This window comes from Lissotriton vulgaris, chromosome 9 (genome assembly GCF_964263255.1).
Source record: "Lissotriton vulgaris chromosome 9, aLisVul1.2, whole genome shotgun sequence".
In the NCBI taxonomy this organism is placed as follows: Eukaryota; Metazoa; Chordata; class Amphibia; order Caudata; family Salamandridae; genus Lissotriton; species Lissotriton vulgaris.
This window is the reverse complement of record NC_141697.1, coordinates 1,176,834,141-1,176,847,356: the sequence shown is the minus strand read 5'-3', so window position 1 is coordinate 1,176,847,356 and position 13,216 is coordinate 1,176,834,141. Positions and strand designations below refer to the sequence as shown.

General features: G+C 46.0%; 1 protein-coding gene across 1 annotated transcript in view; it reads right to left on the bottom strand.

The window, feature by feature from the left end:
- The window catches only part of LMCD1 (LIM and cysteine rich domains 1), a 307,023-nt gene that overhangs the window by 90,302 nt on the left and 203,505 nt on the right, over positions 1 to 13,216 (bottom strand). The window contains exon 4 of the mRNA XM_086939214.1: positions 4,331 to 4,669. Within this exon, the coding sequence (XP_086795340.1) occupies positions 4,331 to 4,669 (339 nt within the window). The remainder of the gene's footprint in view (positions 1 to 4,330; positions 4,670 to 13,216) is intronic.

Below are 13,216 nucleotides of genomic sequence, written 5' to 3'. Positions count from 1 at the left end.
TTCTACATCTGTCTCGGGCCTGCTACTGCAGTGCCTGTGATTATCATTTACCGCCACTTCAACTTGGCATTTAAAACTACTTTCCAAGGCTTAAACTCTCCTTTTATTACATAATAAGTCACTCCTAAGGTAGACCCTAGTTAACTCTTAAGGGGAGGACGCTATGTAAGTAAAAGGTAGGAAATGTACTGTGCTGCTTTACATGTCAGGGTAGTGACAAACAGCTAAATTTGTTTTCACTTCTATGAGGCCACTGTGAAGCCTGCCCCTCTCATACGCTAGCATTCAGAATTCCCTTACACCTTTTTAAGCAGTAAATCCTGATCAGAGAGGAGCAGCTTTTTCATGTTTTATATCTTTGGATTGGTAATGATAAATTCTCCTTACTGGTAAAGTTGGATTTAACATTACTAGTTTATAAATATCACTTTTAGAAATTGGACATTTCTCTGCACTTACTGCTCTGTGTGCCTCACATCCTGTCTCCAATACACGTCTGGGCTGGGTGACAACTATATTTGCACATTCCCTTGTCATGGGGCTCAGTTTGGCTTGGGAAGAAACATTGCCATTTTAAACATGCACACATTTGTTAAGTTGCCTTCTCTTTCACACAATGACTTTTAACACACATTTGCTTGCATGACAGTGCAGGGTTAGTTTTTCCGAAACCACAATGCTTACAAAACTACTTCGCAAGTACACTATCACGACACCTTGAACATTACGTACAAGGCCTTGACACTCATTGTACCAATGTCATTTGTTATTTCGTTCGCAAGGTGAAGTTACTATCAAAGAGACAATAAACAATGTCAGCTCAGTTGAAGCATCAACACAGAAGCATGGATGCCATTGCTATAAACACACACACACTTCCATGCTCAAATTATAGGAGCACTCAGCTGTCACTTGTGACGTTGTTGCTGTGTTGGTGTTTCGGCTTTGCTAAATTCTGTGCTGCCCTCTGCGAGGCGGATGCCCAACCTGTAACCAAGACAGCGACCTACATACCTTGCCTTCAAGTAAAGATTATCCAATAGGGGATTCTTCGCAGATCAATCACACACCCAAGATTAGGGAACACATAGTAGAAGGACACTATGCTCAGTACTTATATGCCAGCATATATACACAATAAATATCAATTACAACACATTTTTTACAATGCATGCTTTTAACCCGCAGGCCATAACAACACATCATACATTACAACACATGTTTTGATAACACATACTATTTACAATGCATTGACCATTACAATGTATGTATTTACTACATATAAGGTAAGTTATACTTAGGCTTATTAAAACATTTATTATTTTATCATTATTCTTAAAGTGGTGGAATGTGTAGATATATATATATTTTTTTTTAATGAAGTACTTAATTAATATTTGAGTATTGTTTTTATTGTTATTATATATTAATACATTTTTTGTTGTATTTTGTTGAGAAACATCACATATTCTATATATACTGTTTTAGCATGATGGTGGAATTGTTCATTTTCTTTACCGTCCTCATATTACTGATCACTTTTATCTGCTTCTGTCTATCGATCATTGCAATGCATATATTTTATGCAAGAAACATGATGGTTCAATAAATATTAAAAACGCCCCTTTCGGTATTGCTTTTATATCTCCCTGAGACAGCATGAATGACTGTGAGCTAGCTGGCGTAGAGAACAACATATCATGAGGGTGTGCATAGAATCAGTCTGGCAGACAACAATCCTAATTTTTACATTGCCAAACAAATGTGCAGTTCCTACTGGAAAGTGGAAACCGTACAACACCCTCTTGACAGCCACAACACAGGATTCTCAACTTCATCTGCATACATCTGCATTCTGATGGCTCGCCCTGAGCAGGGAGGAATGGGAAGGGCTGACGCTTACACTTCAATAGGTAGTGTCCTGTCCACATACAAAGGGGTGATTACCCCCCACAGATTGGCTGGCAAACAGGACTGGGTCGAAAGGGATCCTTGTGCACCTCAGTGAGATCCTTTGAAGCCACCCCTAAATCAAAGGCACTTTTGTGTATAAGTACTGGGTCTCTAACCCCCCTAAGGATTACACTTTTTGGATATGTAACCAGACACTGCTTGATCTACCGCTACACATTGCCTAAAGGACTGCTGTGCTGCCAGGAAGGACTGCCACTCTGCTAACTGCACTGCTGTGTTAGCCTGCTGCTTGCTGCTTGTTGTGCTGAAGGAGGTACTGCTACTTTGATACCTTTTTACTGTGCTACATTTAAAGTGCTCAGCAATGTCTTGTTGGCTTGCCCCCTGTTCTTGAAGTCGCAGCGACATCAAAGGCTCTGTGGTCGCTTTTACTACACTACTGCAGAAGCCTGTGCCATGAGAACCAGTGCATCGTGTGCACAAGAGAAATGTCCCATGCTTTGACAATCAGCCCTCCACTCTGCTTCAACAACGAATCCTTGTAGTGAAACTCAGAGCTTGCCCGATCACCAGCTGGGCTCAGTGCTCCATGTTTACTTCAACAAAGGCCCTGCACTTCCCTTGCGAGTGTGGCAGAGTCCATATCGGTGGCAGTGTGTTATTCCAAACCACTGCATTTCTGTGCTGGAATCTAGTCTGGGCAACGTCTTGCCCTGCCAATTACTCTGCTGGAGAAAGGCCACCGCAGTTGCTCTTGATGTTCGGCGCCACCTGAAAACTGGGCCAGCATGACTCATCGAAGCCCCAGCTCTCGCCTGAGAGAGGAGATTGTAGCCTTGAAAGCTCCATCCCCGAGGTCATCAATGCCTCTCCCCCAACCCAGCTGCCTCATACGAGCAGTTACTGTGTGAGAACGGGCCCATGTGGTCCATGTCAGCTGTCCTGAGCTCCTCGCAGGGGGTCAATCTTACTCAGTGTCCTGTTCTCTGGGGACCTGTTAAGGATCTTCCGTGCTCGTGATTGCTGGACACTAATTAACAGGTGCTATTTTTCAGTCACATATCTAACGATCCTCTGCTTGGATCTAACTTAATGTGGCCCAGTCGATGTGACCGTTAATAACCTACAAAGCCGCAAGTGTTCTTTCAGCACTCAGAACTTTTAGCTCTGTATTTTTACCTGCATACTTTGAACGCTCATATCTTGAAAAGTATACATTGGATTTTTATTGTGTTTGCCTTAATATGCTTATAATACAAACATCTACTTTTATAAACCTGTTTGGAGTCTTTTTGTGGTGTATTTCTTGTGTTACTGTGTGCGTGTGCTGCACAAATACTTTACACATTTCGTTTTTTTTACAAGCCTGCCTGCCTGCTGTATGCCAAGCTACCAGAAGGTGAGCACAGGTTATCTAAGTTGTGTGTGTAGCTTACCCTTACTAGAGTGGTAGATTCTCCCTGGCTTGCACACATGCCTCAGTCAACGAGAAACCCCATTTCTAACAGACTGAAATGCAACTTGTTAGAGAATTTAAATCCTGGACATTTTGGACATTTTTGTTTTGTCCTTAATGAATTTGCAGCCATTTTCCCTTCTGGATGGTCCATCTTTAATGTGTGTCTCGAGAGCTGAACTTTACACATATGAATGGATTGGGTCACTCCCCGTCCCTGAGTCTGCCACTGTTCTACAGACTTCGGGAAACGACCCCAACATTATTATTACCTCCATCTCGAATTAGAGATGGGTGATGGTAAATAGTGCAGTTGTTACCAACCGAGAGGTTCCAAGTACATCAAATAAATAAAAATAGTAACAGTTGAGTTGTCGAGTTGTCTATGACGTAAAGATCCTTGTTAATGAGAGCTACCCAATGTAATGTTAGTTATGGCTTCCGAGTCTTCGTTCCTTGTGCAGCTGATACAATGAATAAGTCTCATTCTGTGCAGAGGAAGAGGAGTCAGGGAGACTTCATGTGCCTAATGTCTGCAGCTTTTCCAGCCCCTTGCAACAAAATGTAGTTTTAAAAACACATTTAAAAACACATTGACGAGATTTCATGTCACTCACCTGATAGTAACACTGCTCTTCCAAATACATTCCATTTACCTGGTGTCCTGGTACCCTGCAATATCACCCATAAAACACCCTCCAGACCCCAGCTGATTGTTTAAAAATAACCTCTACCTGGTGTTATGCCAACCAGACCTCCCTCATAAAAACACTCTCTCACATCACAATCCAAAAAACCTCTCCCATATGCCACTGTGGTGAGAGAAGGTCAAGACTGATGAAGGATATTTAGAATAACCTTGAAAGTATCTAACCTCAGGCCCTCGGGTTCTTCCTGCAACATAGATTTCATAAACCAGGTGATGTTATACTGGAAGAGCAAAGACTGTCATGTACTCACATATTCCCCCTTCTCCTGTGTGTCGGTCCCAGTGCCATTAGTGGAATCTGCTGCTTTGCTGCTGGTTGAAGAATCTTTCTCCTGCTCCTTCCCTGCTTCTCTTGGATTAGGGCTTTGACCTGGATGTGCTACCTCTCCAACTCCCATGGCTTCGCTTTTAAATGTTTTTACAAATTCTTCCATTGACTTCCATTCACTCTCTGACAAGTTGTGGCAGTAGGAAGGGTCCTGATCATAAATTGGAAGCTGTCTGGAGAGTTGCCTGCGACGGAAGTATGCCCCCTTGGTGCCTGCCAAAGGCTGCATGTCTTTAGGTATTAGCTCCATGTATCTGGTTGCCTGTAAGAAAAGGAAAGAAGACATAGAGATCAATTTGTTTGCAGTACTGAGGCAGGAGCTCCATACTCTCATGTATTTGGTATTTCTGGGTGAATTTACAGCTAATGATTGTTTTTCACACATTCCCACTGATTCCAAAATCATTCATGTCATACAAAGCCTTTAAGTCACTACTCAATTTTAATGGGTGTTTGCTGCACAATGCATCTTATTCTGAAAAGATTACCTTACACAGTGAAATGTTACTCTTTTTCATGGCATCCCTTATAAAAAGTACTGATGGGTTGCTTTTTCTCATGTTAAAAGTCCAATACACATAAATAGAACCTTAAACATTCATTCATCTATAGTACCATGTGATTGCATATGTTTTCATTCATTGCAGAAGTGGTTCCTAACCTTTTGACTCCTGAGGATCCCGACTGAGTTACTCCTGGAAGCCGGGTACCCCAAGCAATTTGCCCGATTTGAATTTCAAACATGAAAAAATATGCAAAGGGGAGATTTGGAGGACTCTCCCCCAAGAAACTTGGAGAACAATTGTGTATTCTACAACACATGTGTCATTCTATATTTAATTGTATTCGCTTTTAAAGCATAGTAAATTAGGACCTTACTGTGCACCAGGATATGACAATCTTTTTTGGTGCTCGACGATGATTGTCTCAATATCACCTACAAACAGTGCCTCTCTTCTCCATAGCCCCCCATTACACACATTTCATTTGCTTTATAGCACCTCTTACACCAGTGTAGGGTGTCAAATCACTTTACATCACACACATACAGAGAGAATGAATCATACATGTGTAAATCAGTGCATAGAAAATGTTACATAAGGCATAGTGGATTACAAGGTGTAGGATTTACATGTCATCCATACCGGAAGGCATTGTTTATGAGTGCTTGATCTGGAGAAGCACAAACTCAGGATTCACATTAAAAACTCAGTGTTTAGCATTGACTTTAATAATAAGAATGTATCTCTACCCAAACAAACCTTTTTAGCAGCATCAGGATATTGAAAGACTGGGAAAAACCATAACTTACTAACTTGTACCATGCAGTTTGTACAGCAGCTCTTTGATGGCAGTTCATAGCTTACTGGTCTAGATGACGATTGTACTTTATGAACTGCACGGTAGCAAAATAATCTCTGTGACAAAAGCAGTAACCCACTGAGCTATTCACATAAAATACTGTTCTGTAAAACGTATGGTACACAATCTTTAGCAGCGGGCATATGAACCATCTCACTATCATAGATGAGCCAAAACTCCCATCTCTCTCCAGCGGGTACATTAATCAGCAGAGTTATCTTGACACTTTTATTGTTGCCTGAAAATTCCAAGTTATATAAGGAACTTTGTAGTGATATTTTGAAACTGCTGCCTGCAGACCCCTGGGAATGCTTTACAGACCCCTAAGGGTCTGTGGACCACAGTTTGGGGACCGCTGCCTCACATCTTATGCAAATGCACATCATGTGCTCAATATACTATGCAGGATTTTACAGAACCTTTCTAAACTTTCATAAATCAACATTAAAAGTGGCTTCCATGACAAGCTTCCATTTTAAAAAACAATTTGAGGAGTAAAAAAATAAAAAACGACCTCAAATATCATGTCCTTTATTGCCTTTGCTGTGCTCTGGTGACATCATAAACCAAAAAGACAACTGTAAATGTCACCATAGCTCTGAGACAGCCATAATACATTTGTTGCTTCTTTTGAATTTTTAATATAAGGGGCCCATATCACAAAGATATATATGCACATGTCTATTTCTTCACCAGTCCACTTATTAATATGCACAGGCGTAAGTCTACAGTATGTTTTGCTGTTCACTGGTTCTGCTGTAGTTTTACACCTAGGTGCAGACCTACAATCAGAGGATGGAGCCTCATACCGTTGTACTTATGACCATAAAGTTATTATAAATAACTTTGTGGCTAAGTCTTATGGTCTCCCTACTCGAGTCTCTACATGCAAAATTGAACCTCCACCATGGAAATGGTGACCTCAGCCACGAAGATGAAGATATCTGAAAGGAATGGAATAAGAAAAACTAAACACATGACCCAAATGACACACACCTGACACCCTTTTACTTCACACCTCATAAATACAGCTCACATAGTAGGCTTTGCCTTTTCCTCCTAGGAATACTTGATCCTTTAGCCACAAGGAATCACATTCAAGACTGCACTTTTCAACATTTAGGTCCTACAATTACATGAACAATGGTGGTTGAAGTATCCTTCCATAATGATGTAGATAGCACCCAGGCACTTTTAAACATCTTCACTTCCCGAAAAAGGACACTGCCTTCATTCATACACATTCCTTAACTTGGAGATCGGTTCACCAAAATGCAAGGGGTATGATATCATATGCCATTTGACCTTAACCACATGGCTGCTGCGGGGATTTTTCCCCAGTGCTGGGATTTACCATTTTGCTGCTTTCATGACGAGCTCAGCTCGTCATCAGCACACGACACCCGTGGGTGATGACTCGTCATCAGCATCGAAAGGTTTAATGACTTCAAAGGAAATTACATCATATGCCCACATGCTAAGAGTTTCCTGAGTTATGTTAGTACCAGCATTTTTCTATAGGGGCACCTAAGGTCAAGAATTATCTTTAGCATGCCAGTACCAAGATTTTACCATGGGTATCCTAAAAATAGCTTCCAGTATGCCTGTGCCAGTATTTTTTCACAGGTGCATGTAACACGAAGATCTGCCTCCAAGATGCGAGTGCTATTATTTTGCCATAGAATCCTCTATAAGCCACAAATTAACTTCAGCATGCCAGGGCTAATGGCATACTTGAAAGCATAACACCACATTCATTTCACGCATGTGTGCATTAACTAACTCCGACTTAATCACACTCATTCATTCACACTCTTGCTCGCACACACTATCACTCGGACATTCTCGCTCACTCACACTTCATCTCATTCTTACTCTGACTCACTCACACTTACACAGTCACATCACTTTCACTCAGTCTTAATCTCCCTCCCACACCTCCAATCACTGACACTTACTCTCACTCATTTATTTATGGTCACTCACTGTCAATTCCATTCACTCACGTTCACTCTCACTCTCAATCACTCATACTTTCTCAATTACACTCACTTGTACTCACTCCTACACTAACTCCTTTTAGCTTATTCTTAGTCACTCTGACACCCCCGCGCCGCACGGCCACCAGCTGCTGCGTGTGCCCCCTCTCCTGGTGCCTCGCTGCCCGTCTCTGCCGCGTGACCACGCCCCCTGCTCTCGGACGGCGTGATCCGTCCTGTAGTGCTGCCTGTATTCCCTGACTGTACTTCCTGTCTGCCCTGGTATTGTTTGTGTATCTTTTGGTTTTTTGTTCCCCACTTGTGCCGTTTTTGCCGCCCTCGTCGCATCCCTCCCCGCTCCCCGCTTCCCGCCATCTCCCTTAACCCCGCCCCTTTTCTTTCTGTACCCTCCCCGCTCCCGCCTCCCAGCTGCTCCGCCCACCCGTGCACTTCGCCTTAAATGGCCACCGTGCGAACGCGCAGCGGTCACGCGCAGCCCGTCTGCGCCCGTCCGCGCCGGGACCGCGCCCAGTGCCAGGACCCCTGGCCCACGAGGACCCCGACCGACCCGAATGACGTACACCGCCGCCACCCTCAAAGCACTCAACACCGGCCGAGTCCCGGGATGCTACCGAGCCACGCCAAGACGCACCCACGGACCCTTCAGCTGCCACTCCTGCAAGTTCACCTGCACCCGGACCTGCACTGCACCCGCACCCTCCAAGCCGAGCACCGGCAGCCAGCAACCACCTCAAGTGCATCCTGCTCAACACCCGCTCCGTCCACAGACACGCCGTCCAACTCTGGAACCTCCTCGACACCACAGCCCCTGACGTCGCCTTCATCACGGAGACCTGGATGAACGCCTCTTCAGCGCCCGACATCGCCATCGCCATCCCAGAGGGCTACAAGATCACCCGGAGGGACCGCACCGCCAACCAGGTGGGAGGAGGCATCGCCATCATCCACAGGAACACCATCCGCATCACGACCAGCACCGACAACACCCTAACCACCGCCGAACACCTGCACTTCCAGATCCACACCAACCCGAAGACCACCCTCAGAGGCACCCTGATCTACCGACCCCGGGGCCACGCACTCAATTCAGCGAAGACATCGCCGACTTCATCAGCCCGCACGCCCTCCCCTCTGCTGACTACATCCTCCTCGGGGACCTCAACTTCCACCTGGAGAACAACAACGACCGCAACACCACCTCCCTGCTTGACAACCTCGCCAACCTCGGACTCAAGCAGCTGGTGACCACCCCCACCCACCTCGCCGGACACACACTCGACGCCGTCTTCTCCTCCAGCAAGGACATCGTCTTCAGCCACGCCACTGGACTCCACTGGACGGACCACAGCTGCGTCCACTTCACCTTCAAGAGACCCACGATCCACCACCACCAGCAACAGGTTGCTCGAAGAAGCTGGACCAAGATCACAGCCGACCAACTCGCCGCATCCCTGAGCCTGCACCCTCCGGCCAGCTCAGCGAACCCCAGCCAGGCCGCCGACAACCTCACGAAGTGGATCAGCAACTGTGCGGACGAACTCGCCCCACTGAGGACCCCGCCTAGCAGACCCGGCAGCAAGAAGGCCCCATGGTTCACCGACGAACTCAAGAGCTCCAAGAAGAACTGCAGAGCCCTCGAGAAAGTCTGGAGAAAGGAGCCCACACCGGACAACAGGACCACCCTCAAGATCGCCACCCGGAAGCACCACCAACTGATCCGCGCCGCCAAGAAAACGGCTTTCAAGAACCGACTGGACAACAACGCACACAACTGCAAGGAACTCTTCAACATCGTGAAAGAGCTCTCCAACCCCAACGCCGGAAATAACGACATCACCCCATCGCAAGACCTCTGCAACTCCCTCGCCTCCTACTTCCACAACAAGATCGCGGACAACAAACAGCTGGCCGCCTTCCTGGAGACGAACGGATCCCTCGACCCTTCACAGTCCGGCTTCCGAGCCAACCACAGCACCGAGACCGCCCTCATCGCCGCCACCGACGACATCCGAGCCCTGATGGACAATGGAGAAACAGCGGCCCTCATCCTCCTAGACCTCTCCGCAGCATTCGACACTGTCTGCCACCGCACCCTAGTGCAGCGCCTCAGCAACGTCGGAATCCAGGAGAAGGCACTAGAATGGATCATCTCCTTCCTCGACGGAAGAACTCAGAGAGTCGGCCTACCACCGTACAAGTCAGAGGCCACCGAAGTCATCTGCGGCGTCCCTCAAGGATCCTCGCTGAGCCCTATCCTCTTCAACGTCTACATGAGCCCCCTCGCGGCCATAGCTCGCCAACACAACATCAACATAATCTCCTACGCCGACGACACCCAGCTGATCCTCTCCCTGACCAACGACCCCGCCGCCGCCAGAGCCAACCTGCACGAAGGGATGAAAGAGGTAGCCGAGTGGATGACGACCAGCCGTCTGAAACTGAACTCAGACAAGACGGAAGTCCTCATCCTGGGCTCCTCGCCCTCCGCCTGGGACGACACCTGGTGGCCCCCCGCCCTGGGCACCGCACCCAAACCGACAGACCACGCACGCAACCTGGGCTTCATCCTGGACTCCTCCCTCTCCATGACCAGGCAAGTCAACGCCGTCTCCTCGTCGTGCTTCAACGTCCTGCGCATGCTTCGGAAGATCTTCTGGTGGATCCCCACGGAGACCAGGAAGATCGTCACCCAGGCCCTCGTCACCAGCCGACTGGACTACGGCAACGCCCTCTACGCCGGAACCACCATCAAGCTCCAGAAGAGACTCCAGCGGATCCAGAACGCCTCGGCCAGACTCATCCTCGACATCCCACGAAACGACCACATCTCCGGACACCTGAGAGACCTGCACTGGCTCCCCGTCAACAAGAGAATCACCTTCCGGCTCCTCACTCACGCACACAAAGCCCTACACGATCAAGGCCCGAGCTACCTCAACAACCGAATCAACTTCCACGCACCCAAACGCCACCTCCGATCGGCCGGCCACGCCCTCGCCGCCGTCCCACGCATCCGCAGAGCAACAACAGGAGGAAGGTCCTTCTTCTACCTGGCCGCCAAGACCTGGAACTCCCTCCCGGCTGACCTGCGTCTGACCCAAGACCACCTCGCATTCAGGAAGAAGCTCAAGACCTGGCTGTTCGAGCAGTAACGGCACCCCCCCCCCCTTAGCGCCTTGAGACCCTACGGGTAGGTAGCGCGCTCTATAAATGTCATTGATTGATTGATTGATTGACTCACTCATTCCCTCTCAGACTTTCAAAGACCCCCTAATGTTCATTTTTATTCACTCACAGTCACCCACTATCACCCACTTGCTGTCACTCTTACACTCACTCCCTCATTGTCACTCACTCTGACTCACTCATACTCATTTACTGACATCCATTCACACTCTTTCTCACTCAATACCTGTCAGTGACTTTTATTAACTTTCCCTCCTACATGCTCACCACGATGCAGATGCACACACATAATGACACTGTCACCAAAACACTTTTATCTACAACCACGCACACAGCATATATTTAAAATCATGCTTTTACCTACCCCAGCTGCCACTGCAGGTCTTATTACGGGTTCTGGTGCTCAATTGGCTATTACACTAATAGTGAATAATAGACTAATAATCCCTAATAATATTGAACAAGCGTGACCTGTCCATAAGTTATTGGCACTGATTTTGACATCTGGAAGCCAGGGGTCACATAGCCAATGGCTGGGAACGCATCAGTGAAGCCAGGGTCACAGCCACGACTCCTGCTAACACCAAATGACGTACGCGGTAGAGTCGAAACAAATTCCACGTACAAGGCTCCATGCAAAAGCTTCGCCACTGGCTCAAACTTCATCGTTTCACCATCTCTCTTCAGCCATCAGTCAAAACATTGGGTGCCATATTTCACTCTACCCAGTCTGACAGACAAATTCATCTGCCATAGCTGATACCTAGACGAGAGCAAATTGTTCTCTAGCTGGTAAGAAGGTACACTGACTTCCAGTGTCTACATGAAAGAAATCAGGGTTCTGATCTGGTTCTCACAGGATCTCCACCGACATGTGTAAAATATATTTTGGTACCACAGGATTTGGACCGGCAGGACATCATTCAGCTGCTTGTCTCCGGTCCCTGAAGTTCTGAAGTTCTCTACTTGAACCGATCCGTGTGACTAAAAATCTACTTTCATCTTGGAAACTCGTGAACAACTTGACAGAAAGGTAAGTAAGAGAAAAATAATATCTAAAAGGTGTAGACATTTTTATTGCTGTATCCACTTACTGAAACAAATTACATGTCCTGCTTGTAGAAACATGGATGAAAGCGAGCTCCACATCCTTTTTTTCTGTCCAGCTTACCATGGGATCCGTAGGCACTGGATTCTCCCTCTATGCAGAAACTTGGGATTCAAGAAGTGCCTGCAGGCTTACAGAGTCCTAAAAACTGATTTGTCAGACCAAATTGTATTTACAATGGCCAAGTACCTGGGCGCTCTTTGGTCCACCAGAAGGAAATACCTCAAAATATAGACTGAATATGGATCTGTTTTTATCACATGCAGGTTTCTTTCCAGTATTGTTTTTATGCATTTTACATTTTATTGCACAAATCATTTAAATGTATTGTTCTATATGATTGTCTTTTACGGTAAATTTTTACCGAAATAAAGGTTTTTCAAGGTCAAGGAAACAAATTTGCTATAGCCAAAGTCTTTTTTTCCTTTATTCAGTAGAAAACAGCACAATTTGATTTATGTATTACATATTTCTGCATGTCTGCAAGTCACATGCCCATATGACTTAATCTCTTTGTTTTATTTCTACAAATCCCCCTAACCTAATTTTATGGAGCACAACCTCTCATTCTTAGAAAAGCATGTCCCTGCAACCTAACAATACCTAATCCTAACTAGTATATATAGTCTTCCCACCAATGTTGCTTGAACTCACATTCTCCCCACTAATGTTCACATCTAACTCTTATTAATCTAATCTATCACAAGGAAAGTGGAATAAATGCATGGAAGGTTTCCTTGAGAGCACAAGACTACTCCCAATGGCCAACAACAACCAAAGACCCCTTTGGTTCAGAGTACCACACAACTCACTTTAAAGAGCTTCAGTGCCTCATCAGAAGTAATAAGCACCACATAAATGCAATTATGTTCAGTACAATATCTGTTCTGAAAGATTCTTCAGACTGGCATTCTGCACACTTCTTTAGATGATTCAAGTCCTCGCAGTCCATCTGCAGGCCCTGCTTCAATGACATTGGGCATGCTGTGCAATGCAGGCACACCCTGAGCCTCTGTGTTATTTGCATGCTCAGCCTGCCTTTGTTTTCTGAATATTTTTCCCTGGTCCTTTTTATCTGAGTCAATTGCTCTTGACCCATTTCTGCAAATGTATTATTTGTCAAATATAGGAAGCACTTACATTCCTAAAACTA